This window comes from Salmo trutta, chromosome 31 (genome assembly GCF_901001165.1).
Source record: "Salmo trutta chromosome 31, fSalTru1.1, whole genome shotgun sequence".
NCBI classification, from domain to species: domain Eukaryota; kingdom Metazoa; phylum Chordata; class Actinopteri; order Salmoniformes; family Salmonidae; genus Salmo; species Salmo trutta.
Window position 1 is genome coordinate 15,929,636 of NC_042987.1, and position 27,297 is coordinate 15,956,932.

General features: G+C 41.9%; 2 protein-coding genes across 2 annotated transcripts; both read right to left on the reverse strand.

Annotated features, from left to right (window-relative positions):
- Positions 1-1,801: 1,801 nt before the first annotated feature.
- LOC115169628 (forkhead box protein F2-like) lies at positions 1,802-4,766 on the reverse strand. Its single transcript, XM_029725444.1, has 2 exons — positions 3,350-4,766; positions 1,802-2,101 (listed from the first exon to the last, which is right to left on the reverse strand). The coding sequence occupies exons 1-2, from the start codon at positions 4,323-4,325 to the stop codon at positions 1,926-1,928; spliced, it is 1,152 nt and encodes a 383-aa protein (XP_029581304.1). The 5' UTR covers positions 4,326-4,766; the 3' UTR covers positions 1,802-1,925.
- A 5,812-nt stretch (positions 4,767-10,578) lies between these two features.
- LOC115169629 (forkhead box protein Q1) lies at positions 10,579-12,563 on the reverse strand. Its single transcript, XM_029725445.1, has one exon. It carries the CDS (start codon positions 12,335-12,337, stop codon positions 11,516-11,518), a length of 822 nt encoding a protein of 273 aa, XP_029581305.1. The 5' UTR covers positions 12,338-12,563; the 3' UTR covers positions 10,579-11,515.
- Between the last annotated feature and the right edge of the window lie 14,734 nt (positions 12,564-27,297).

A 27,297-nucleotide genomic window follows, 5' to 3' on the forward strand; every position in this document is an offset into this window, starting at 1 on the left:
TTGCATTTTAAACTGCATTTTTCATTAATTTCAAGTGTTGATGTGAAGATTTTGTTAATACCATATTTATTATATATGGTACTGTATGTGTGTGTGTTTGCACACGCAGCATGCTGTGCATTGTAAGAATTGTAAATCCATTGTGAAAGGCTATGGGGTTTGTGTTGGGGATGATTTGGATGAAATGTGTCCATATGTTGGTATTTTAGTTCCAGCTATCAGTTGTAACTCGGTCTATGGCTGAGCTATGATGATCAGAGTGTCATTTTGTAGGACGATATGAAATATGCCACCATCTCAGGTTATCGCTTGTGTATCATGGCTACATTGGTATTTACATTTGAGGATTTTTCTTGACGTTGTTCATTTCGGTTAATAGCTTAATAGCTTATGCCTGATTGTTGGAGTTATCTGTTGTATAGTGAATTTTTGCTTCATCAAAGTTTATTTGTGAGTAAATCAGTTTTTTTTAGACAGGCAGTTCCTTGCCAGCCACTGACCTCAGCTCATGTCAATGCTCAATTCCATCCAAATGTGTACACGTTTATTATTGTATAACCAGGTCAAGCCAAGTGATATCTCACAAATAATTATACTAAACATACATGTACACACAGGAGTCATTCCTCAGAATCAGATAAAAAAATCAGGATTTAGAGAAGAAACAGTCTTGGTTGAGTTGTAGGCCTACGTATGTTCAAAAGGTTGTAGTGGATGGTAGCTGGCACTTTGAAAGTCCACATTTCAAAGTTTTAACCAATGGGTTATCTCAAATGTAATGCCGTTGTGATTATTTGTCAAATGTATTCTGTAACAAATATGTAACAATATGTTGATATTAGTATGATCATGTTATATATTCGATCCCAATGGAAATGAATCCTAAAAGCACCAACATATTTGTATGTTAAAAGCAACGGGGGTCATTTCTGACCCAAAATTGATAATGATTGCATTTATAAATGCTAAATATAATACATAAGATGTATTCATGTGTTTGTCATTTACTTGTCAACAGTGAATTCGTTGAATTCAAATAGTAAGCTATAACAATAACAATCAATCTGTGTATTAATAACAGTTATATTAAGGTTTCTAATAACAAAAAAAACTATTTAATAAAACACCTAATTTGTCATAAAGAACTCAAAGACAATTTTAGGTAATTGTAGTCCCAAAAGATCTCCCACGCTGTATACAATCCTATAGGGTTTGCGATATGCTGCATAGCATAAACATTTAGCCTACCCTTGAATAAGAATTAACCCAAACAGTTTTAAAATAGATGTCTTTATTGACTTGATGCAGCGAAATCTTTTCGAAAACTCAAGGGTTTAGATTTAAGTGCAAATAGGTAAAGATAAATCGGAGTGAATGTGCATGTATTTTTAATTAAACACATTTAACGTAGTTGTATTGCGTTTTATCCGTGTTGATAACTTATACTCAAACACTAGCCTACAATATGAATGAAACCACACAATTAGTTTACTCCTGAATGCATCATGGCATGGTGGCAGAGTTTGAAGGAAGGCTGACTTGAGATGTCATTGATCAACTATATCCAATAGCTGTCTGAGCCGTCCTTGACAATGGCAATAGGCTACATGTATGAGTTTTTTTCTTCTTCATTTTTACTCCATGCACACAGTCCTAAAGTTTTTCATTTCTCCGGAAAGGTGTTATGGCATAGAGGTTCTCACAGACAGAATGACTGACATTTTGTATATAGTCTACATAAACCCCCCCCCCCCCCCCCCCCCCCCCCCCCCCCCCCCCCCCCCCCCCCCCCACACACACACACACACATTTTTACAGGTCTTGGCATCTGGGACAAATGGCAAGGAAGCTTATGGCTTGTACATAGTAGCTGTGTAGTTGTTGTGATCCTCATCCGAGATGGCAGTGGAATTAACGCGTTGATTTCACAAGACGCATGGCTTGACGTCCTGATAGACATTCTGGTGATGGTGATGTAGCTGGTGGTAGTAAGATCCACTGGCAGTTGGTGGGTGAAATGAAGAGATTCCGTTAAAGTTCAAAACAAAATCTTTCCTGTCACATACTGGCGATGAATGGCTTGAGTATCGAGATAATCCCACTGCAAACAGATGGAAGAGACGTGACAGTCAAACACAAAGCTTTTTAAAATACGAAACCAACTTGTTCTAATACAAAAAAATTAAAGAACTCCATGGCGCCAATATTTGGACGTTGTATTTATGCCAATGGAATGTACTCTATTTATTTTTCTTAAATGGTAGGCTACATTTTCCCTAAAACAACTGCATGCAGATCATTTAGAGCATACATGCAAAATACAAACGAATTCATGAAACACACACATATTGATTTATATATAGGCTACATCACTTTTACAATGTGAAAATAATAGATCATTTGTAAACATAAGGTTTTGAATATTTTCCTGGAAAAGTGTCCTTGATATTTGCCATGAATAATTTGCTTTATATTTAGTGATGAATTACTTTACAAACATCATTTGTATTTGTAATGAAACTATTTAATTCAGTGATATTATTGTTCATATTTATGTGTGGTTTCTTATGGAGACCATTGCGCACAAAGGTCACAGACAGTTCTATCTACAATGCCCAGAATCAACCATATGTATGGATAGGGAAAACATACTTGGTTGTTGACAGTACTGATGTATTTTTGTGTATTATTATACACATAATTAGGTGTTGACATATTATTGTCATGTCATATATTGGTGTTTGGCGCATTTTCATTTAGGCCTATAGCCTTGAAAATAAAATCTAGGCTACAGTTTTTGGCCTTACTGCTATTAGCCCATACAAACGCATTGAAAAACAGCTTCACTACATGGAAGAACATATAGCCCCCCCCCCAAAAAAAAAAAAAAAAATCTAAAATCTTTTTTTTCTGTATTATTAGTGTTTGTAAGTCGGTCTGTGACTGAGCTGGCCTATAGCCTTGAAAATAAAATATAGGCTACCGTCTTTTTTTTTTACTTCCTTGAGAGTGATTATGTTAATCTTGGCATTAGAATTTGCATTAATATTAATATTACTTAATTATTTATGTTTTTAGTTATATTATCATAGTTCTACAATTGTCTTTTATTCATAAATGGACAAGCAGAACAATGCCAGTGTTGCCTAACTAGGCCCAATGTCCTCTTCCCTATGATTCGCAATCAGCAACTGCCCATCTCGACTAGATATAAATACGCACGATTTAATGCAAGCTTTACATAAGAGTAGAATATTTATTAATGGGTTGCATATGTTATAATAGGCCATATAGTGTGCCCATGCAATTAAACACTGTGTTTGCCTATTAGTAAAGTAAACAGGCTTACTTGAAATATCAGATGAGTCTCTTCCGTTGTGATGGCGATAGCTTTGCTCCAGAGAGTAAGGGGATATGCTCGAGTGCAAGGCAGAGGATGTGGGACTGTTTGAGGCCAGGGATTGCTGCTTGATGTATGGAGACACACCTGGTGATGTCCAGTGTGAGGGGGCACTGGTATAGGGAGAGTGACAGTCCAAGGTGCCTGCTGCCATCGCCGCCGGCGATGAGTGCAGAGGGCTACTACTGTTGTCTGGGCAGTATTCTCCATTAGACGACACCTGACAGGCAGCCATGTAGGTGGACCCGGGGCTTGGCGACATGTGAGGAACATGATGCCCTCCACCCAGCCCGTCGTAGCTCCCTGGCACCGTGTTTCCCATCACGTCCAAGTTGTAACCATTATGACATGCCAAGGACGCAGAGGGATTCTGGAAATCGAAGTTTTGGGGCAGTATCGACGCGCCAAAGCCGATGCCATTCATCATTCGATACATGGGTTTCAGAGCTTGGCATTTCCTACGGAATCCGCGAGGTCTGCGACGGAAGGACCCCTCTTCGAACATAAACTCGCTGCCCGGGTCTATGGTCCAGTAGTGTCCCTTGCCTGGTCTGCCGAGGCCCTTGGGCAGTTTTATGAAGCACTCGTTTAGAGACAGGTTGTGCCTCACAGAGTTTTTCCATCCCTGGTAAGACCCCCTAAAGAAAGGGAAACGGGCCTGAAGAAACTGATAGATTTCAGCCAGAGTAAGCCTCTTTGTCGGGGAACTTTGGATGGCCATCACAATAAGGGCGATGTATGAATAGGGCGGCTTCTCAGGACGCCTCATACCAGAGTTGCCCTTTTTCCTTTTGTTTGACGCATTTGGTGAGCTCTCCGCCGCTGGCTGTGCGCTCATCTGAGTGGCGTGCATCACTCCGGCTGCTGGGCTGGATCTCAGAGGATGAGACGAGTCCAGATGTTGCTGTGAGCTCTCAGTCGTCATGTTTGCGCCCAAATTGGGACACAGAGGAGTATGAGTAGCCTATAACCAAGAGTATGACCAATGCTCTCTTTTTTTTTTCACTGACCTGAAATGAGAGCAGTATCCTACACCCAATACTTCAGTCTCAGTATTGGCATAACTCCTTCAGACGTTCTAAAAATATGTTTACAAATGTGATAATTGGAGAGGTTAGTGTCCAGTGGCGATTCACTGCGCGTTTATTGCAGTTGTAATCAGGAACAGCAGCTGAGTATCGGTGTGGCGGCTGCTCCTCCTTCGTCTCACTGTGGCCATCGCTGGCAATAATCCTTTAAGAGGGGAAACATAAAGCTCCTCGACTTTCTTGCGCATATCCACTCGGCCAAACAAAACTCGACCACCTATCAATTCTTAAATCTCCCTCTGCCCCCTAGATCCCGGCTAAATCCCTCCAAGAAATCGCCAGGAACTCGAGACCCACCCCCTCCCAGATCTGGCCCCGGTCCAGCGATCCAGACATGATTCTAGCAAGAGCCACACACATCACAGCACAAGCGCAGAAGACTAACAGAGACCTCTTCCCACCCACTCCTCACAACTCTCATACACGCAATTACACCATTTATCAAACTCATTTAGACATTCCAGTCAACAGTGTAACACGCCAGACGATGGAGGCAATGGTTCCAAGTTAACCATGAATGAGTCATAAACATAACGTAGGCCTATCCTATTTACTAGAATTCTAGTTTTAGGTATATACAGTACCGGTCAAAAGTTTGGACACACCTACTCATTCAAAGGTTTTTCTTTTATTTTTTACTATTTTCTACATTGTAGAATAATAGTGAAGACATCACAACTATGAAATAACACATATAGAATCATGTAGTAACCAAAAAAGTGTTAAACAAATCAAAATATATTTTAGATTTTAGATTCTTCAAAGCAGCCACCGTTTGCCTTAATGACAGCTTTGCACACTCTTTGGCATTCTCTCAACCAACTTCACGAGGTAGTCACCTGGAATGCATTTCAATTAACAGGTGCCTTGTTAATTAAAAGTTCATTTGTAGAATTTATTTCCTTCTTAATGCCTTTGAGCCAATCAGTTGTGTTGTGACAAGTTGGTGGTGGTATACAGAAGATAGCCCTATTTGGTAAAAGACCATATCCATATTATGGCAAGAACAGCTCAATTTTTTTTATTTTTTTTATTTCACCTTTATTTAACCAGGTAGGCAAGTTGAGAACAAGTTCTCATTTACAATTGCGACCTGGCCAAGATAAAGCAAAGCAGTTCGACAACATACAACAACACAGAGTTACACATGGAGTAAACAACAGTAGAAAAAAATAAGACTATATACAATGTGAGCAAATGATGTGGGATAAGGGAGGTAAAGGCAAAAAAATGCCATGGTGGCAAGGTAAATAAAGTATAGCAAGAAAAACACTGGAATGGTAGATTTGTAGTTTGAAGAAAGTTCAAGGTTCAAATCTAAATAATATGGTGCAAAGGAGCAAAATAAATAAAATAAATAAATACAGTAGGGGAAGAGGTAGTAGTTTGGGCTAAATTATAGATGGGCTATGTACAGGTGCAGTGATCTGTGAGCTGCTCTGACAGCTGGTGCTTAAAGCTAGTGAGGGAGATAAGTGTTTCCAGTTTCAGAGATTTTTGTAGTTCGTTCCAGTCATTGGCAGCAGAGAACTGGAAGGAGAGACGACCAAAGGAGGAGTTGGCTTTAGGGGTGACCAGAGAGATATACCTGCTGGAGCGCGTGCTACAGGTGGGTGCTGCTATGGTGACCAGTGAGCGGAGATAAGGGGGGACTTTACCTAGCAGGGTCTTGTAGATGACCTGGAGCCAATGTGTTTGGCGACGATTATGAAGTGAAGGCCAGCCAACGAGAGCATACAGGTCGCAGTGGTGGGTTGTATATGGGGCTTTGGTGACAAAACGGATGGCACTGTGATAGACTGCATCCAGCTTGTTGAGTAGGGTATTGGAGGCTAATTTGGAAATGACATCGCCGAAGTCGAGGATTGGTAGGATGGTCAGTTTTACGAGGGTATGTTTGGCAGCATGAGTGAAGGAAATAAGCAAAGAGAAACGATAGTCCATCATTAATTTAAAACATGAAGTTCAGTCAATCAGGAAAATATCAAAAACGTTAAAAGTTTCTTCAAGTGCAGTCGCAAAAACCATGACGCGCCATGATGAAACTGGCTCTCATGAGGACCGCCACAGGAAAGGAAGACCCAAAGTTACCTCTGCTGCAGAGGATAAGTTCATTAGAGTTACCAGCCTCAGAAATCGGCAACTAACTGCACCTCAGTTTGCACCTCACACATCTCAACATGAACTGTTCAGAGGAGACTGCGTGAATCAGGCCTTCATGGTCCTTTGACAAATTTGAAAGGTGTGATGGTGTGGGGGTGCTTTACAGAATTCAAGTAACAGACACATCACAACATCAACTGTTCAAAGGAGACTGCGTGAATCAGGCCTTCATGGTTAAATTGCTGCAAAGAAACCACTACTAAAGGACACCAATAATAAGAAGAGACTTGCTTGGGCCAAGAAACATGAGCAATGGACATTAGACCAGTGCAAATTTGTCCTTTGGTCTGATGAGTCCAAATTTGAGATTTTTGGTTCCAACCGCCATGTTTTTGTGAGACGCAGAGTAGGTGAATGGATGATCTCCGCATATGTGGTTCCTACCATCAAATTTGTGAGGTGTGATGGTGTGGGGGAGCTTTGCAGGTGACTCGGTCAGTGATTTATTTAGAATTCAAGGCACACTTAACCAGCATGGCTACTACAGTATTCTGCAGCGATACGCCATCCCATCTGGTTTGCGCTTAGTGGGACTGTCATTTGTTTTTTAATCGGACAATGATCCAACACACCTCCAGGCTGTGTAAGGGCTATTTGACCAAGAAGGAGGGTGATGGAGTGCTGCATCTCCACAGTCACCCGACCTCAACCCAGTTGAGATGGTTTGAGAAGTTGGACTGCAGAGTGAAGGAAAAGCAGCCAAGAAGTGCTCAGCATATGTGGGAACTCCTTTAAGATTGTTGGAAAAGCATTCCATGTGAAGCTGGTTAAGAGAATGCCAAGAGTGTGAAAAGCTGTCATCAATGCAAAGGGTGGCTACTTTGAAGAAAATAACATTTTTTGGGGTTACTACATGATTCCATATCTTATTACATAGCACAAATAACAAAAAACCCTTGAATGAGTAGGTGTGTCCAAACTTTTGACTGGTATTGTATATATTCATATATACAGCCTATTATGTATAAAGCCTATGATGTACTTGAGGATGGAAAAAAAAGTAATGGAGAGCAGAGAACTACAGATCACAGTATTATGCTGCACAGTCAGAGCTTCTTAGAGCTTCTAGTTTTGTCTAGCAGAGGTCATGGAGAAATAACAGTCCATAGTTGTCGTGTTCATTTGTTCGGGGCTGTTCAGGATAGTACTTTGACATGAGTGGAAACATGATTTTTCCATCAGGCGCTGCCAGCATACCACACACGGCGCGCGAGTGTCAGTTTACCGCCTCGAACCATGGATCATATCCCTCGAGAGATGAATTAATTACACAGATCCAAATGAGGTCTTAGAAAAATAGGTCCATTTGATCATTTTTATAGTAGCTTATGATGATGATTTTGATGTTATTCTGTTGTTATTGTTCTCTGCCATGTTTTGCTAAGAAACCATGCATGCCTATGGTGCCCATATGCTAGGGGACATTGTGCTGTGCGTAAGCATGCATAATGCTTGTAAGGAGAAAAGGTTTGGCAAAACAAAAGGTCAAACGAAAGCTGGTTGCATGTTTAGCCTCTCCCAATTCTTGATCAGGATAAGTTTAATGTCAATATAAATCTGTTCAGGAGATAAACTATATACAAATCATCGAGGAAAACTGAGACATGTATAGAAGACAAATATATAGATTTTGAGTTTAACTGAAATACAATTTTCACCCAACTGAATTTAATGTATTACTTGCTATAAGGAAATACAGGTGAAATTACAAAAACAATAAAGTCAAAGATTTAATGACGAAATTGAAAATATTTACAGACGTGGTTTTACGAATTGTACGTTCCCGTTAAATGTGTAATAACACTATAGTATTTTAACCCAACGACTTTAATGCAACAATTAAATGACAAGCTCAAACTCTTAACCAAACAAGTATGTCGAGATAAAATCATTTCCCCTTATAAAATCAAAGGTAAAGAACATAATCTCCTCATAATTTCCGGCAACATAAAAACTAATTAACCCGCTGCGTTCAGAACGCACAGCTGGTTTAAAGGACTTATGTTTTCTCGGCCACAGAATACTTAGAAGGCTTGAACATATTGCATACAGAACGAGAGATCCTGTCATAACGTCTTGGTAAAATCGAAAAGAGTTGTTTTTCAGCTGTTAATGTGGACTGAAATCCAATTGTATAGGCTATTTTGCGATTATCTCTCCTCTGCTCACGTGTCTCGACTTGAGGCGACGGCTATTTGTAGCTCCAGACAGAAAATATAAATACTGAATGTCTGTATCCGCTCACAGGGAGCTTCTCAGACACAGAAAAATAAATGCCGTATTTCTGCCACAATACAGGGACCAGGTTATAATTAGATATGTGCCACACTAATAATGATACACATCATTTCTTTAACAACATTATGACTGTATTATTATTATTCCAAGCTATTTTGCCAATAACGACAGTTATGAACAATTATTGTAACACAGTAGTAGGCCTAAATATGAATTGGCCTACTGTGATAGCCTATTTGTAGAGTTGCAGAGAGTATGCTGCTAAGGGACCTTTAGGTAACAATGTTATCTTAAATCTAGAATTATGTATGTGAAACATTTGAATGCGTAAAACTAATGTTATTGGATTATATTTAGTGTTAGGCCCACTCCCTTTTCGCAACCGTATTCGTCACCTCAGTCCCTTCTTCTTACCGTTTATCCTTCTGTCTTTCTTTATTTCCATTCTCTGGCCTCTTCCTCCCTTACTTCCTTTCTCTTCCCCTTTGGTTTTGGTTAGACTATTCAATACATATATAGTCCAGGCGAGACGATACTAGCCTAAACTGTACATTGAATATTAAGGATATTTACAACATTATCAATGTGCTTCATACAGCACATCCACTGTTTGAGAGCTCACAATGATAGGCATACACGTTTTGACTGACAGCTCTCAGCCAACGAAGCTTTACTCATGTCCCAATCAATTTCAATGTGACAGCGCGGGAATAAGAAGCGCCTAATAGGCCTGCCTATGTCACCTCGGTAGTAATGACAATGCAGTGTTTTGAAAGGAGTTGGATATTACACCAAGTTGATAAGGCCATTTTTAATTCAGTAGCATAAGTAGTAGGCTACAAAAAGGCGGGTAGACATTGGGGAATGCAATGAGGGATGAGGCACCTGCAGGCCTACACCATACACCTGTCAGTGTTTGTGATGATAGATTGGCATTTTGCCGTTTGTCTTGAAAACAACTTGTAGCGCAGACACCTTGTTTGTTCACAATCTATTCTACGCCCTATGAATTCAATGCAAAAACATATATCAACATAAAAACACATCACAATGTCAATGTAAAAGTTACTCTTTATTCAAAATATGTATTGTGTTTAAACAAAATTAAAAAACGTATACAAACTGCTCGACTTGATCACAAAATGCAAAATGTTATATTGTAGATTATAACCTGGGTGGTTAGAGCTCTGAATGCTGATTGGCTGACAGCCATGGTATATCAAACCGTATATCATGGGTATGACAAAAACAATATTTTTTATTGATCTAATCACATTACTAACCAGTTTATAATAGCAATAAGGTACCTCGGGGGTTTGTGGTATATGGCCAATATACCAAGGCTAAGGGCTGTGTGCAGGCACTCCGCATTGCGTCGTGTGTAAGACCAGCCCTTAACCGTGGTATATTGGCCATATACCACACCCCCTTGGGCCTAATTGCTTGAGTAACTTAGGGGAAAACGCCCCCTTAAGGGAAATGTCTATGTTCTGACAGAAAAAAAGCAATGTTTTGGTAATATTTAGATATGTGCATATTGGCTATCCTTAGGAAAACACATTTTGAAGGGAAATAAGTGGGCAGAATTAATTAAAACGCCATAAAATGGGCATTTTGAACTCACTATCCCGGCAAAATGCACCCTGAACATTAGTGTGTTAAAACCCATTATATACGTTTTACTTTCAATTTTTTTTGTAATTGACTCTTAAAAGCTAAAGTTTATGCATCTTATTTTAATTAAATACATCGAATATAGAAAAAAAATTAAGCTGCACTTCTCACTATCAATATCCTCACTATGATGCGGTTTGAATGTACGTCCCCTCTTTTTATTTTCGCACTTCCTAACTCTCAATAAAGTTACTTATGGAGGATTTGGATATGATTTGGAAAATTATAATATAGATACCACTGACTTGCATTGAATTACCCTGAGGGCATTTTGCCCCACTGGAGTCACTCCAACAAAAATAATTTTGTTGGAGTGACTTAAAAAGTTGAGATGAGACACGACATTTTTAGTTAAGCAAGACTACTGGCATCCAGGGAAAGTGTTAAAAAAATAGTGAAATGAAGTGGTTTCTGTGACAATTACAGGAGGGAGTGTTTAACCCCAAGTTACCCTAAACAGCATGATTTGAAGGTCAAGTGATTCGACAATTCAGTAACAATATTTTCAACAAACCAATAACATAAATAGCCTATAATCTATATATCACGAACTGTATGTACACTGTATAGCAAAAAAATGCTATTGTTTTAAAGGGAAATTACCATAGAACATCAAAGCAGCGAAATAAAGACTACTCCTCCCCACAGGGTGTCGATCCATACAAAAATGTCCAGATATAAAAATACTATACTCTGTGACCATGTTCAAATATAAGGCAATGAAATAAAATGCATTTTGTTCATTCACAATTATTCTCAAAGTACACCAATGCCAACCCAGTGTTGTCATTCTATTTGCCACACCACTCAGGTCCATTTCGAAAGAATACTGTCCATTTTGAATGGGTGGTAAACGTCAGCCAGCGCTGCAACCGCTGGGATTATCTGGTAAATGTATGAGCCCTTTTATGTCAATTTCAGAGCTGCGAAACTATTTTTTGGATGATCCATCTCAGTACAATCCACCACCATATGCCCCCAGGACATGAGCAGCGTATGAGTCAATATGAAACATCGAATGGGCGTGATGCGGTAAGGCGACGGATGGTCCTCTCACAATGTGGGGCATCATCTGAGTGTAACCGGGCCACGGTAACGCACCAACGGTGGGAGAATCCTCTGCCCACTCCTGTCTCTTGAACGGTTTGCTGAGGATACTGTCTATAGCGAAGGAACTGGAGAACTTGGCACTGCTGGCTGGCGGTGCGGATGTTGTGGTGAATTGCGTGTCCTCGTCTGTACGACCGTCAGACACGTCTTGCTCTTTGCCTGTCTTTTTGTTGATTCGCTTTCTCCTGCGTCGGAACACTCCGTCAGCGAAGGTGTACTCGCTGTGAGGATTCAGCATCCAGTAGTTGTCCTTTCCCCATGGTCTAGACGGGTCCCGGAGGACCTTCAGAAAACAGTCGTTCAGTGACAAGTTGTGGCGCACGGAATTCCTCCAACCGGTGTAACTGCCCCGGAAAAAGGGAAACTTTGTCATCAGATAGTCATTGATCTCCGCCAGAGTCAGACGCCCCGACGTTGAGTCACGGATAGCCATGGCAATCAGTGCGATGTAAGAGTACGGAGGTTTTGGTCTCCGCGTGTACGGTTTGCCTTTGCCATCTGCACCCGGTGTGACAGGTGGCGGGCTGTGCGCTAGACAGTCCCCATCCGAACCCAACTCCTCCTCACCAGAGACAGGAGAGAGGACGCTGTTCTTAGCATCACTGCACAGCTCCACAGATTTAACCTCATAGTGGTGGTTTCCACAGAATACTTCAAGTTTCATGTTGTCTGTTATAATTTCTGCTTTACTGCGAGTTTCTATCCAAAGTTTATCCGATGCCCAAGTAAAAACAGGCACGTCGCCAGAAGAGCTCAGGCCTCAGAGGAAGTCTCGTCTTGTTTGTAAAGGTGTCAAAGCGCAGTACGCTTTCAGTCAAAATATCCTACAAGTACCCGATGAAGTTTATACCTTTGGCAGCACTAGAGCTCGTCTCACCTTCTGTCTGTCTGGTGGGCTGTTTATAGCAACAGGCTCACCTCAGGACCAACCCAACGAGGCGGGGCTTGATAATTACATGGATATTTTGGAACAACTGAATATCATGCACTCTCAGTGTTTATGACACATCATAAATCATAACAGTCTATCTATTTTTATTTAAATATTTGTTTGACAATGGTGATTGCGTTGAATAGCCCTTTCACCCTCCCTTTTTCAGTATAACAAGACAAGTATGAATAGGCTATATTTCTTACCTGTGGAACTCGATCTCGCTGTGGAGGGAGACACCGCTGGAGTACTTCACCTGAGACAACAGGTGGCGTGCGTTTCATTTCCATCTGTTCTGTCTCGCATGATGCAATCCTTAGGGAGAGTTATACCTGATTTATCATCTTTTATTAGCATATGAATTCTTCAAATGTTTCAGTTTGGCCATCATATGTCTGCAGATACCTGGAATGAGCAGCCACCACTGCTAAAAAGTATATTTATTTTTTATAAAGATGCTATGCAAGTGAATGTATTACACTACATAGCCAAAAGTATCTGGAAACCCCTTCAAATTAGAGTATTCAGCTATTTCAGCCACACCTCAACAGGTGTATAACATCGAGCACGCGGCCATGCAATCTCTATAGACAAAGATTGGCAGTGGAATGGCCGGTACTAAAGAGCTCAGTGACTTTCAACAGGGCACTGTCATAAGATGCCACCTTTCAAACAAGTCGGTTCGTAAAAATTCTGCCCTACTAGAGCAGCCCCGGTTAACTGTAAGTACTGTTATTGTGAAGTGGAAATGTCTAGGAGCAACAACAACTCAGCTGCAAAGTGGTAGGCCACACAAGCTCACCGAACGGGACCGCCAAGTGCAGAAGCGTGGAGTGCGTAAAAATCATCTGTCCTCGGTTGCGACATTCACTACCGAGTTCCAAACTGCCTCTGGAAGCAATGTCAGCACAAGAAATGGATTTCCATGGCCGAGCAGCCGCACACAAGCCTAAGATCACCATGGGCAATGCCAAGCGTCGGCTGGAGTGGTGTAAAGCTTGCCGCCATTGCACTCAGGAGCAGTGGAAACGCATTCTCTGGAGAGCTGAATCACGCTTCACCATCATGCAGTCCGATGGATGAATCGGTGTTTGGCGGACGCCAGGAGAACACTACCTGCCCGAACGCATAGTGCCAACTGTAAAGTTTGGTGGAGGAGGAATAACGGTCTGGGAATGTTTTCATGGTTCGGGCTAGGCCCCTTGGTTCCAGTGAAGGGAAATCTTCATGCTACAGCATACAATGGCATTCTAGACAATTCTATGCTTCCAACTTTGTGGCAACAGTTTGGGGAAGGCCCTTTCCTGTTTCAGCATGACAATGCCCCCGTGCACAAAGTGAGGTCCATACAGAAATGGTTTGTTGACATTGTTGTGGAAGAACTTGACTGGGCTGCACAGGGCCCTGACCTCAACCCCACCGAACACTTTTGGGATGAATTGGAACAATGACTGCGACATCAGGGCCCGACCTAACATCAGGGCCCGACCTCACTAATGCTCTTGTAGCTGAATGGAAGTCCCTGCTGCAATGTTCCCACATCTAGAGGAAATCCTTCCCAGAAGAGTGGAGGCTGTTAAAGCACCAAATCACGCTCCTTACAATCATCAGACTCAAACAGTCTGGTCATACCAGTCACGACCTTGCACAGCATGGGTGACATGGCCTTCTCACATATGGCCCCTTAGCTCTGGAACACTCTTCCTGTACATGTCAAAGAAGAAGCCTAATTTTCCTCATTTAAAACCAAACTAAATGTTTGATTGCTTAATTTGCCAAAAGTCTATATTAGAAGGTAATGTTTTGATGTATTGTGATAAGGTATTCTACTTTTTATAGTATTGATGCATTTTTTAAACTTTTTTAGTTTTCTACATTATGTACATTGAGCGTGAGAAATGCTCTATACAAATTAAATATGATTATTTTCCCACAGTTTCTTTACTCTTTGCATTCTCTATACGTCTGTGAATGATAACAGCATTCCATCAAACACATGAACGCTATCTCAGGTGTCAACCATGGGCAACATCTCAGAAAAACACTATAGTCAAGGAATTGTCTGTAAAGTCAGCAGTATATTACTGTGAAAGGCTCCACTGATAACGAATGCCATTATGAATAGTGAACATTCAGTTTTCCTATGCAGATGTGTGGGATTTCCATACAATGGTTAGTGTACAGAAGAAATCACAAGGCAAGTATTATTGTCAGGGGAGGACTAATTGTTGTAACGACTGTCGTGTGTGGAGGACCAAGACGCAACAGCGAAGTGTATACTCATCTTCTCTTTTTAACATATAATAAGGAGAAACAAAATAAACACGTATACAATTAACAGAAACAACACTAACAGTTCTGTCAGGTGACAAGCACAAAACAGAATGCAACTATCCACCATCCACAATACAAACACACCCCTAATTATAGGACCTTCAATCAGAGGCAACGATAGACAGCTGCCTCCAACTGAAGGCCCCAACACCAATTAACTAAACATAGAAATACAAAAGACTAGATATAACATAGAAATATACTAACATAGAACAATGACTAACAAACCCCGGACTAATAAATCAAATACCCCTCTACCTAAACACATACACAAAACACACCCTGAACCACATAAAACAAACACCCCCTGCCACGTCCTGACCAAACTACAAAAATAAATAACCCCTATACTGGTCAGGACGGGACAATTGTGAATTCTTAGTGGTGAGTCTTGTTCAGTTGTTATGTCTTGAAGAAGAACATTCACACTAGTGGATGTCAGGGTGACAAAGAAAAAGTAAAAACAAAGTCTCATAGTGTAAAGGGACACTTTCAAGTGTTCTCATGATCGCACATTAATGCACTTTGTTTTGGTGCAGCTGAAAGCATGTTCATACCAACTTGATTGGCACCCCCATAGAAGACCAATGTTGTTGTGTTGTTGAGTTTTTCTTTCCCAAACAGCATCAGCTAGACCAGGGATGGGCAACTTTGATCGGTGTGGGGGCCACAAAAAAACTCTGAACTCATCATATTGCGGGTCTGCGTACCCACATCGATACCCTCCTCATTTTGCCATGGGGTGGAGAGGAAAAGGAGCTGTTTTACAGCAAATTTCCTGCAATTCAGCACACTTGGGTGGAGAGAAATGTTTGCAGTTTTCAATATGACATCCGAGTAAAGACTGACTAACAATATCAATGAGGAAAATCTGCTGATGCACAACCAAATTTCTAAATTGCAACTTGTGTATTTTACTACTCAAACTTGCAAGAGCAAGTTGAGACCCAAACTGAGTTCCTAAACAAAAGATAATTAAATATCCGAGGGCCTTCAAAAGGGCTGTTAATTGGCCATCCCTGAGCTAGACTATTTACCCGTGTATTCCTGTTCACCCTCGTTGCTGAGGGACTGAATGGCAGGCTGTTTTGATTAATCACTAATTTCTATTAATTAATTAATCTTTAAAAAAATAGCCTTGAGGGTTCTGATGACTTTAAGGAACAGGGAAGTCACGCAGATTTAATACCAAGATGACACTACAACTATGAAAACAGAGTGTCTGGCTAGAAGCCATGACAGAACAGGTTTCTGGAAGATATGCAAAGGGAGAGCTAGGCAAGCCCAATCCTCACTGGGTAAGCATTCATCTCAGGATCATGCACAGTTTAGCAAAAGAGAAGGAAGATCACGCTGTTGGTTTTGTCACCGTGACAAAGCATTTGTCTCTCTGTCTCTGGTCTTGTTTTTGGGTTTGGTTAGGCCACTTAATCCAGGGGATGACGCCAAAAGGTTAGCAAAACACTGGATGTAAAACTGACTCACATCATGGAGATTTTGTATTGTTTATTTAAATTAAATAAATAAAATATAAATATAGGACAAAACACACATCAGGACAAGAGAGACAACACAACACAACACAAAGAGAGATGTAAGACAACATAGCAAGGCAGCAACACATGACAACACCGCATGGTAGCAACACAACATGGTAGCAGCACAAAACATGGTACAAACATTATTGGGCACAGACAACAGAACAAAGGGCAAGAAGGTAGAGACAACAATACACCACACGAAGCAGCCACAACTGTCAGTAAGAGTGTCCATGATTGAGTCTTTGAATTAAGAGATTGAGATAAAACTGTCCAGATTGAGTGTTTGTTGCAGCTCGTTCCAGTCGCTAGCTGCAGCAAACTGAAAAGAGGAGCGACCCAGGGATGTGCGTGCTTTGGAGACCTTTAATAACAGAATGTGATTGGCAGAACGGGTGTTGTATGCGGAGGATGAGGGCTGCAGTAGATATCTCAGATAGGAGGGAGTGAGGCCTAAGAGGGTTTGATAAATAAGCATCAACCAGTGGGTCTTGCGACAGGTATACAGAGATGACCAGTTTACAGAGGAGTATAGAGTGCAGTGATGTGTCCTATAAGGAGCATTGGTGGAAAATCGGATTGTCGAATGGTAAAGAACATATAGTCGCTCGAGAGCACCCTTACCTACCGATCTATAAATGATGTCTCTGTAATCTAGCATGGGTAGGATGGTCATCTGAATCAGGGTTAGTTTGGCAGCTGGGGTGAAAGAGGAGCGATTACGATAGAGGAAACCAAGTGTAGATTTAACTTCAGCCTGCAGCTTTGATATGTGCTGAGAGAAAGACAGTGTACCGTCTAACCATACTCCCAAGTACTTGTATGAGGTGACTACCTCAAGCTCTAAACCCTCAGAGGTAGTAATCACACCTGTGGGGAAAGGGGCATTCTTCTTACCAAACCACATGACCTTTGTTTTGGAGGTGTTCAGAACAAGGTTAAGGGTAGATAAAGCTTGTTTGACACAAAGAAAGCTTTTTTGTAGAGCATTTAACACAAAATACGGGGAGGGGCCAGCTGAGTATAAGACTGTATCAGCTGCGAGAGCTTCCTACTCCCTGAGCTATGTTGTTGATGTAAATTGAGAAGAGCATGAGGCCTAGGATTGAGCCTTGGGGTACTCCCTTGGCGACAGGCAGTGGCTGAGACAGCAGATTTTCTGACTTTATACACTGCACTCTTTGAGAGAGGTAGTTAAGCAAACCAGGCCAAAGACACCTCAGAGACACCAATACTCCTTAGCCGGCCCACAAGAATGGAATGGCCTACCGTATCAAAAGCTTTGGCCAAGTCAATAAAAATAGCAGCACATCAAGAAAGCCAGTCAGTTAATTATTGACAAGTTTTTCCAACACTTTTGATAAACAGGGCCAAATAGAAATAGGCCTATAACAGTTAGGATCAGCTTGATCTCCCCCTTCAAATAAAGTACTGAACAATAGCCAGCCGCCTTCTACTGTACACCCTAGACTTCTCTGTAATGCACGCTATTACAGTGGCAGTGAATGTTACTGTAATTACTGAATGTAGCTGAACTGTCATGGATGTCTTGAGGATGCTGAATTCTATTGGCAATGCTGCAAGAAAGAAAGTGTTGTTGGTTTGAGGTTGGAGATATGCAATGGCATATCAAAGGGCATAGCAGTTGATCACCTCTCAATGCCCTATCAACCTTCTCCAACATCTACCACAGGGACATCGCAGACTGAGGGCATGCTTGAGCAGAGCAGAGTTAACTTGACTTATGATGTGATTTCCCCCTTTGGCTAATGCCAATGCTTTGATTCACCTTTAGCACCATCACACCCCAGCTCAGAATCCCTGATATGTTTACTCCAGATGTATAAAATATTCTCCTCCCCCGTACCACATGTCACGGAGTCACGTTGCAGTCATACTAAACTGGATAACTCATCGGTCGCCCTTTGTTGTGCCCTGTATCGTTGGCACGCTAGAACAACAGTACACCAGACACCTCCTGTGCCAATAGTTTTATTGGTTGGCCACCATCTCTTAAAGTAGACAGTGCATTTAAGTAAGACAAATTTGAATGCAGAGTTATGCAAATTAATACAATTCTCCCATTTCTTGTTGACTTCATAAGGACCAACACATGCCCAAATGTTTTCTTTCAGACACGAGGCCCTCCACCCTTTGTTTACGGAAGAAGCACTAAAAATGTCAACGTGTGTGTGTGTGTGTGTCATAGTCTGTGTCCGTGTGTTTTCAGAGCAGATTGAGTGTGATAATCTGTTTGTGCTGTCTGTGACACCCAATCCTGGGTGAAGTCACTGTTTTTAGAGAGGCTGTGTTGACTATAGGTTTCTGTAATCCAACCACACAATGAGTAAGGCTCAGGTGGTATATATGATTTCTCCTCCTCACATGTAATGGATTGTGTTATTGTGTGTTTATGTGTGTTTTCACACACCCCTTGACTTTTTCTACATTTTGTTGTGTAACACACAGCCTGAATTTAAAATTAATTAAATTAAGAAGTTGTGTCACTGGTCTACACACAATGCCCCATAATGTCAGAGTGGAATTGTGTTTTTACAAATGTTTACTAATGTAATAAAAAATTAAAAGCTGAAAGTCAGTAAGTATTCAACCCCTTTGTTATGGCAACCCTGAATAAGTTCAGTAGCAAAAATGTGCTTAACAAGTCACATAATAAGTTGTATGGACTCACTCTGTGTGCAATAATAGTGTTTAACATTATTTTTGAATGACTACCTCATCTCTATACCCCACACATATAATTATCTGTAAGGTCTCTCAGTTGAGCAGTGCATTTTAAACACAGATTCAACCACAAAGACCAGGGAGGTTTTCCAATGCCTCACAAAGAAGGGCACCTATTGGTAGATGGGTAAAAGTAAAAAAGCAGATATTGAATATCCCTTTGAGCATGGTGAAATTATTACACTTTGGATTGTGTATCAATACACCCAGTCACTGCAAAGTGTCACGTATATTCCCTCCCTGGCCTCTAGGTCACCAGGCTGCTTGTTATGGCGCACACCTGTCACCATCGTTATGCGCACCAGCAGGTCATCAGACTCACCTAGACTCCATCAACTCCCTGGTTTATCTTCCCTATATATATATATATATATATATACTGCTAAAAAAAATAAAGGGAACACTAAAATAACACATCCTAGATCTGAATGAATGAAATAATCTTATTAAATACTTTTTTCTTTACATAGTTGAATGTGCTGACAACAAAATCACACAAAAATAATCAATGGAAATCCAATTTATCAACCCATGGAGGTCTGGATTTGGAGTCACACTCAAAATTAAAGTGGAAAACCACACTAAAGGCTGATCCAACTTTGATGTAATGTCCTTAAAACAAGTCAAAATGAGGCTCAGTAGTGTGTGTGGCCCCCACGTGCCTGTATGACCTCCCTACAATGCCTGGGCATGCTCCTGATGAGGTGGCGGATGGTCTCCTGAGGGATCTCCTCCCAGACCTGGACTAAAGCATCCGCCAACTCCTGGACAGTCTGTGGTGCAACGTGGCGTTGGTGGATGGAGCGAGACATGATGTCCCAGATGTGCTAAATTGGATTCAGGTCTGGGGAACGGACGGGCCAGTCCATAGCATCAATGCCTTCCTCTTGCAGGAACTGCTGACACACTCCAGCCACATGAGGTCTAGCATTGTCTGGCATTAGGAGGAACCCAGGGCCAACCGCACCAGCATATGGTCTCACAAGGGGTCTGAGGATCTCATCTCGGTACCTAATGGCAGTCAGGCTACCTCTGGCGAGCACATAGAGGGCTGTGCGGCCCCCCAAAGAAATGCCACCCCACACCATGACTGACCCACCGCCAAACCGGTCATGCTGGAGGATGTTGCAGGCAGCAGAACGTTCTCCACGCCGTCTCCAGACTCTGTCACGTCTGTCACGTGTGCTCAGTGTGAACCTGCTTTCATCTGTGAAGAGCACAGGGCGACAGTGGCGAATTTGCCAATCTTGGTGTTCCCTGGCAAATGCCAAACGTCCTGCACGGTGTTGGGCTGTAAGCACAACCCCCACCTGTGGACATCGGGCCCTCATACCACCCATATGGAGTCTGTTTCTGACCATTTGAGCAGACACATGCACATTTGTGGCCTGCTGGAGGTCATTTTGCAGGGCTCTGGCAGTGCTTCTCCTGCTCCTCCTTGCACAAAGGTGGAGGTAGCGGTTCTGCTGCTGGGTTGTTGCCCTCCTACGGCCTCCTCCACGTCTCCTGATGTACTGGCCTGTCTCCTGGTAGCGCCTCCATGCTCTGGACACTACGCTGACAGACACAGCAAACCTTCTTGCCACAGCTCCTCATTGATGTGCCATCCTGGATGAGCTGCACTACCTGAGCCACTTGTGTGGGTTGTAGACTCCGTGTCATGCTACCACTAGAGTGAAAGCACCGCCAGCATTCAAAAGTGACCAAATCATCAGCCAGGAAGCATAGGAACTGAGAAGTGGTCTGTGGTCACCACCTGCAGAACCACTCCTTTATTGGGGGTGTCTTGCTAATTGCCTATAATTTCCACCTGTTGTCTATTCCATTTGCACAACAGCATGTGACATTTCCTAAGTGGACAGTTTGATTTCACAAGAGTGTGATTGACTTGGAGTTACATTGTGTTGTTTAAGTGTTCCCTTTATTTTTTTGAGCAGTATATATATATATATATGTCACTCCCTTTGGTTCCTTCCCCAGGTGTTTCTGTTTCAGTTTCCCGTCTGTGCATTGTTCGTGTTTCGTATTGTTTCATTTATTTATTAAATTATTCACTCCCTGAACTTGCTTCCTGACTCCCATCGCACACGTTACACAAAGATACAGGCGTCCTTCCTTACTCAATTGCCGGAGACGAAGGAAACCACCCAGGGATTTCACCATGAGGCAAATGGCGACTTTAAAACAGTTACAAGAGTGTAATGGCTGTGATAGGAGAATACTGAGGATGGATCAACATCATTTTAGTTACTCCACAATACTAACCTAATTGACAGAGTGAAAAGAAGGAAGCCTGTACAGAATAAAAATATTCCAAAACATTCATAATTTGCAACAAGACACTAAAGTCAGACTGCAAACAGTGTAGCAAAGCAATTCACTTTTGGTCCTGAATACAAAGTGTTATGTTTGGGGCAAATCCAAAGCAACACTCTCCATATTTTCAAGCATAGTGGTGGCTGCATCATGTTATGGGTATGCTTGTAATCTTTAAGGACTGGGGAGTTTGTCAGGATAAAAAAATAAACAGAATGGAGCTAAGCACATGCAAAATCTTAGAGGAAAACCTGGTTCAGTCTGCTTTCCATCAGACACTGAGTGTCACGTTGGTAAAAATGATTTGGGAGACAGGCGCAGGAAGGCGTTATATAGTTTTTTATTACGCCCCAAATTACGGCATGCCGTGTAAGGGCACGGGGATGAAGACCAAACAAACACGTACACAAAACACAGGGTTGAAACCCAAACAAAAGAGTAAGCAGTACCTCGAATAAATACACACCCGCACAATGAATAACACATGGGACAAAACCCGTAATCATCTGCGCAATCCACAATGGCACGAAAGCCAAAACACACCAGCAGCTCAACGACACCGGCCTTGAGGACTATCACAGGAACGCAGTGCGGGTTGATCAGGACCAGATGCAGCTGCCGAAGTTGCGTCGTCGGACCGACCAGTAGCAGTGGCATCGGACAGACTGGTTGTGACGCGTCGGACAGGCCAGTTGTGGCTGCTGAAGATGCATCGTCGGACGGACCCGTGTGGCGACGTTGGACGACCCAGTTGCAGCTGCTGAAGTTGCGGCGGCGCCGGACGGATCAGTCGCAGCGTCATCAGACGGGCCATTCCCGCTGTCTCCCTTAATGGTCAATTATTCTGTCACGTTGGTAACAATGATTCGGGAGACAGGCGCAGGAATGCGTAATAGCTTTTTTAATTAAACCCAAATTACGGCGTGCCATGTAAAGTCACGGGGACAAAGACCAAACAAACACGTAACAAAAACACAGGGTTGAAACCCAAATAAAAGAGCGAGGAGTACCTCGAATAAATAACACACGCGCACAATGATTAACACACGGGACGAGACCCGTAATCATCTGCACAATCCACAATGACACGAAAGCCAACGACGGACATTGGAACAATAATCGACAGACAAGGGAAACCAAAGGGCACACTTATACAAGTACTAATCAGTGGGAATAGGGGACAGGTGTGCGTGATGAACGTTCCAGAGGGATCCGTGACACTGAGAGATGAATTCACATTTCAACATTACAATAACCTAAAAGACAAGGCCAAGTCTACACTGGAGTTGCTTACCAAGAAGGCAGTAAATGTTCCTGAGCGGCAGTTACAGTTTTTACTTAAATATACTGAATAAAAACATAAACGCACCATGCAACAATTTCAAAGATTTATCTGAGTTACAGTTCATATAAGGAAATCAGTCAATTGAAATAAATTAATTAGGCCCTAATATATGGATTTCACATGACTGGGAATACAGATATGCAATTGTTGGTCATAGATACCTTAAAAAATATTTAGTATCTGGTGTGACCACCATTTGTCTCACGCAGCGTGACACGTCTCCTTCACATAGAGTTGATCAGGCTGTTGATTGTGGCTTGTGGAATGTTGTCCTTCTCCTCTTCAATGGCTGTGTGAAGTTGCTGATCTCAGACGATCCCGCAGGTGAAGAAACCGGATGTGGAGGTCCTGGGCTGACATGGTTACACGTAGACTGAGGTTGTTAGGCCGGTTGGTGGCTTATGGTAGAGAAATTAACATTCAGTTTTCTGGTAACAGATCTGATGGACATTCCTGCAGTGAGCCTGCCAATTGCACGCTCCTTCAAAACTTGAGACATTTGTGGCATTGTGTTGTGTGACAAAACTGCACATTATAGTGGCTCGTGCGCCTGGCACATACTACCATATATAAAGAGAAATTAGCTTTTTTTACGTATTGAACATTTCTGGGATCTTTTGTTTCAGCTCATGAAACATGGAAACACTTTACATGTTGCTTTTATATTTTCATTTAGTAAATCTATGATTACCTCAAAATGGCTGTCTAGCCTATGATCAACAACCAATTAGACAGAGCTTGAAGAATTTTGTAAAGAATAACGGGCAAATGTTGCTCAATCCATGTGTGGAAAGCTCTTCGAGACTTACCCAGAAAGACTCACAGCTGTAAATCACTGCCAAAGGTGTTTCTACAAAGTATTGACTCAGGGGTGTGTATGCTTATGTAAATTAGATATTTCTGTATTTCATTTCCAATAAATTAGCAAACAAAAATTGAAAAAAATAGAATTAATACATTTTGAATTCAGGCTGCAGCAACAAAATGTGGAATAAGTCAAGGGGCATTAATCATTTCTGAAGGCACTGTATGTCTTGATCCTCTTAATAATAGCTTGGCTGACATGCTACAGCAGGTGGGACTGGAGAGAGGGAGAGAGCATGGCAGAGGGGTAAGCCCAACGTAGATCTGTAATGATGAGATATCACATTGGGACCTACGTCAGAGTGCAGGTGAAAGTCACAGGGATGGAATAGAGTAGAACAGTGCCAGTATAGAAAACCAGGATGACTTGGTGTGATAGCCTAGTTGTCAATATGAATAGCCATGTCAATATATATAGCCATGTTCATGAAATTGTTAGCCTCTGTATGGGTGTGTGGGATTGAGTTGTAGTTTAAGATGACGACAAAAGGAGATCATCAACAATTTATCATGGTGGTCCCCGTTCACATGGTGTCTGACTCTTTGATTTATTAAATAAACCTGTGATTAACCAGTGCTTCTTCTTCCTGCTATTGTGACATGTTGCCCTCCTTTATATTTTCCCCAAATTGGAGACCAGGACTTTTTGTTTGTATTTAATTATATAAAGTTTTCTGTGACCTTTATTATATATATTTGTTGTGCCTTATTGTAATTTTGCACGATTAAGTTTTGCTATTTTTCTCCCTCCTTGTGTTTCTAATTGTAGACTCCACCCCCTTGGCTGGTTTTCTTGGAGATGAGAATAGGCCCAGATCTGCCACACCTGGGCGTAATTGACTAACGAGCTACCTGAGCTCTTTAAAATGGAGCTTGTGTAAAGGTTGTCACGCTGCTTGCTTAGCGAGTACCACTTCCCCCCGATTCAACCCATACTTGGACCTCTGCCTTGCTAGCACACGTGACCGTCCTCCCTCAAGTGTCTTAGCCGATTGCACCATCTCAAAAGCTAGCTAATGAGGCAACGCAAGCGGGACACTTCAGGCTGAGGATTAAGTTTCACAGATCTCCATCTGCTACACTTGCAGTTTACTCTGCTGGAGGAGAAAGACCATGTTGTACTGCTGTTGCCACTGCCACTACTGACGATAACATCGCTACCATCAACGGGACCATGTCACACCGCTCTGCCAATTACCTTGCAACCAGAGGGGAACCACATATGTGTGAGTTTGGTTGAACACTTCTGTTCAGAATGGCTCTTTGCTCATACATGTTTTCCTGTCCCCCCTCTGTCGACTAAATTGGACCGGATCATGGGCTGGGTGCCACAGACGATTGAGGACAACGGACGATGAGGAATGACTGTTAGTCGCTAGTCATTTGGCAATCCTCCAGCAGCACGGACATTATCTCCAGAACCGAGTTTGTTGTGTGTGTGTGCGCATATGGGTGAATGGTGTTGTTGAACTTGTACTACACAAGAACTTAAGATAAAGAACATTTTCATACCTGTATAACCTTGTCTGTGTGCTGGCCTGGGATTAAAGAAACCAGTTTTTGACACTTGGCATAGTCGGCAGGATCCCAGCACCCCAAACAGACTGGTTTAGTGTTTGTAGAATGACCGGTAGCATTTTAGGTGGATGGGACTACCACCATTTTTGGGGGGTAAATGTCACGTATTGCCCTCTGTATTTCTCCCAAAGCAGTCGCCATTATTATATATACAGTATATTTGATGTGCCTTATTATAATTTTGCATGACTAAGGGAGCAACACAGAAAACCTTGTGTTTTCTAATTGATCGATGGTAGACTCCTCCCCCTTGGATGATTACCTTGGAGATGAGAATTGGCCCAGATCTGCCACACCTGGGCCTCATTAACTAACTTCTTAGCTCCTTAAAATGGAGCTTGCAGTTCACTCGGGAGCTGCTGTATGAGGAGGACGAGCATGTCGAACTGCTGTTTCCTCTCCCCCCCTCTGTCGACTACATTGGAACGGACCATGGGCTGGGTGCCACAGACGACGAGGAATGACTACCGAACGACTACCGAAAAAACAAACAAACCAATGGTAGATGAGCAACTGATGGGTTGTGGCGGTGGCCATCTTAGACAATCCTCCAGTAGCACAAACATTAACCCCCGGTACTGAGTTTTCTGTATGTTTGCGTATGTGTGGATGGTGTTGTTGAACTCCCAAAGAACTTGAGAAAGAACATTTGATGTTTTCTATGTGGTGGCCTAAGATCAAAGAAATCTCCTTCTCACTCTCACCTGTGTCAAGATCAGTGCTGTGAGATTCATGAGGAAGTTAGATTACATTCAGGAGCCTTGCCACAGGCCTTAGATCAGATAAGACACCTCCAGTTAATGACCACAGTCAGGTATAAACAAACACGCACGCACACTGGTTCACGTCACATTCATGTACTGTACTTTATGTGCAGTTCAGACACTCAACATTCATCACGCTGTTGAATAATGTCAGTATTATGATTAGCCATATAGCTAGCTGGAAGTTGTTTCATCATCGTACAGTATGTTCAGGTAAAAAGTTTCAGATTTTTTTTATATATCTGGGTCAGGAGGTTTGAATTCTGTAATAGAAAACTCTGTGTTAAGACATGATTAAATACCTGTATCCGTTCCCCAACTAAAACCTCTCACCATTCAGTACCACAGTCAAATAAACAACCTAGTTTGGTTTACAGCAAAACTCTACTCTGACAGGGTTCAACAGTAAATCATATAAAGAGGAGTAGTCACAGATATTTTCCCTCTAATTCCTTCCCTCTGTTTTTGTGTTTGTTTCCAAAGACAAAGTGGGCCTTAGTCATTTGGGGTATGGATTGGAGAACCCAACAGGCAGGCCTAAACATAAACAACTGTACTCAGCAGATTGAAGGTTTTACACATGAATTAGGAGGGGATGACAGTATAGAGGACAAGATTTATGGTCGGTGAAAGAATGATTTATCTTAACCTGATCCTTCAAAGGCAGAGCTGTGTTGTAATTTGTTCTGTCAATATGATCAACCCCTGAATTTTCTTGATCAGTTGTAGTACTATTTGAACTTTGTGCCAACCAGTGCAATGGGAATGAAAGAATGAGTAAAGTATTGTTTGCTTGAAACTAGCATACGGGTGGCTATTTTACAAATGGTTTTATCATATTTACAGATAGTGTGGTCATCACAGTCAGACAGGTGCATTGCTTTCAAACTTTGAGACATGGTGATTGCTCTTCAAACAAACATACAGGAAATGTTTTGGACTATTCAAATGGTTCAAATGTATTTGAGTGTTAATACAATACAGTGATGGATTTATGTGTTTGTTGAGAATAAACAGGCCCTGATATGGGATATGGTGAAATAAAACATGAGCTTTAAATGGGCCCGCAATTAATTTTTTGCCAGCTACTGTATGTCTGGGTCATTGCCCAGTGAGGTTGGTTCCTTTCCATTATACAATGTTAGGAAATGGTCTGGAATTGTGTGGTAAGGCCTAATACACTTGTGTGATATCAATACATGCTTAGGT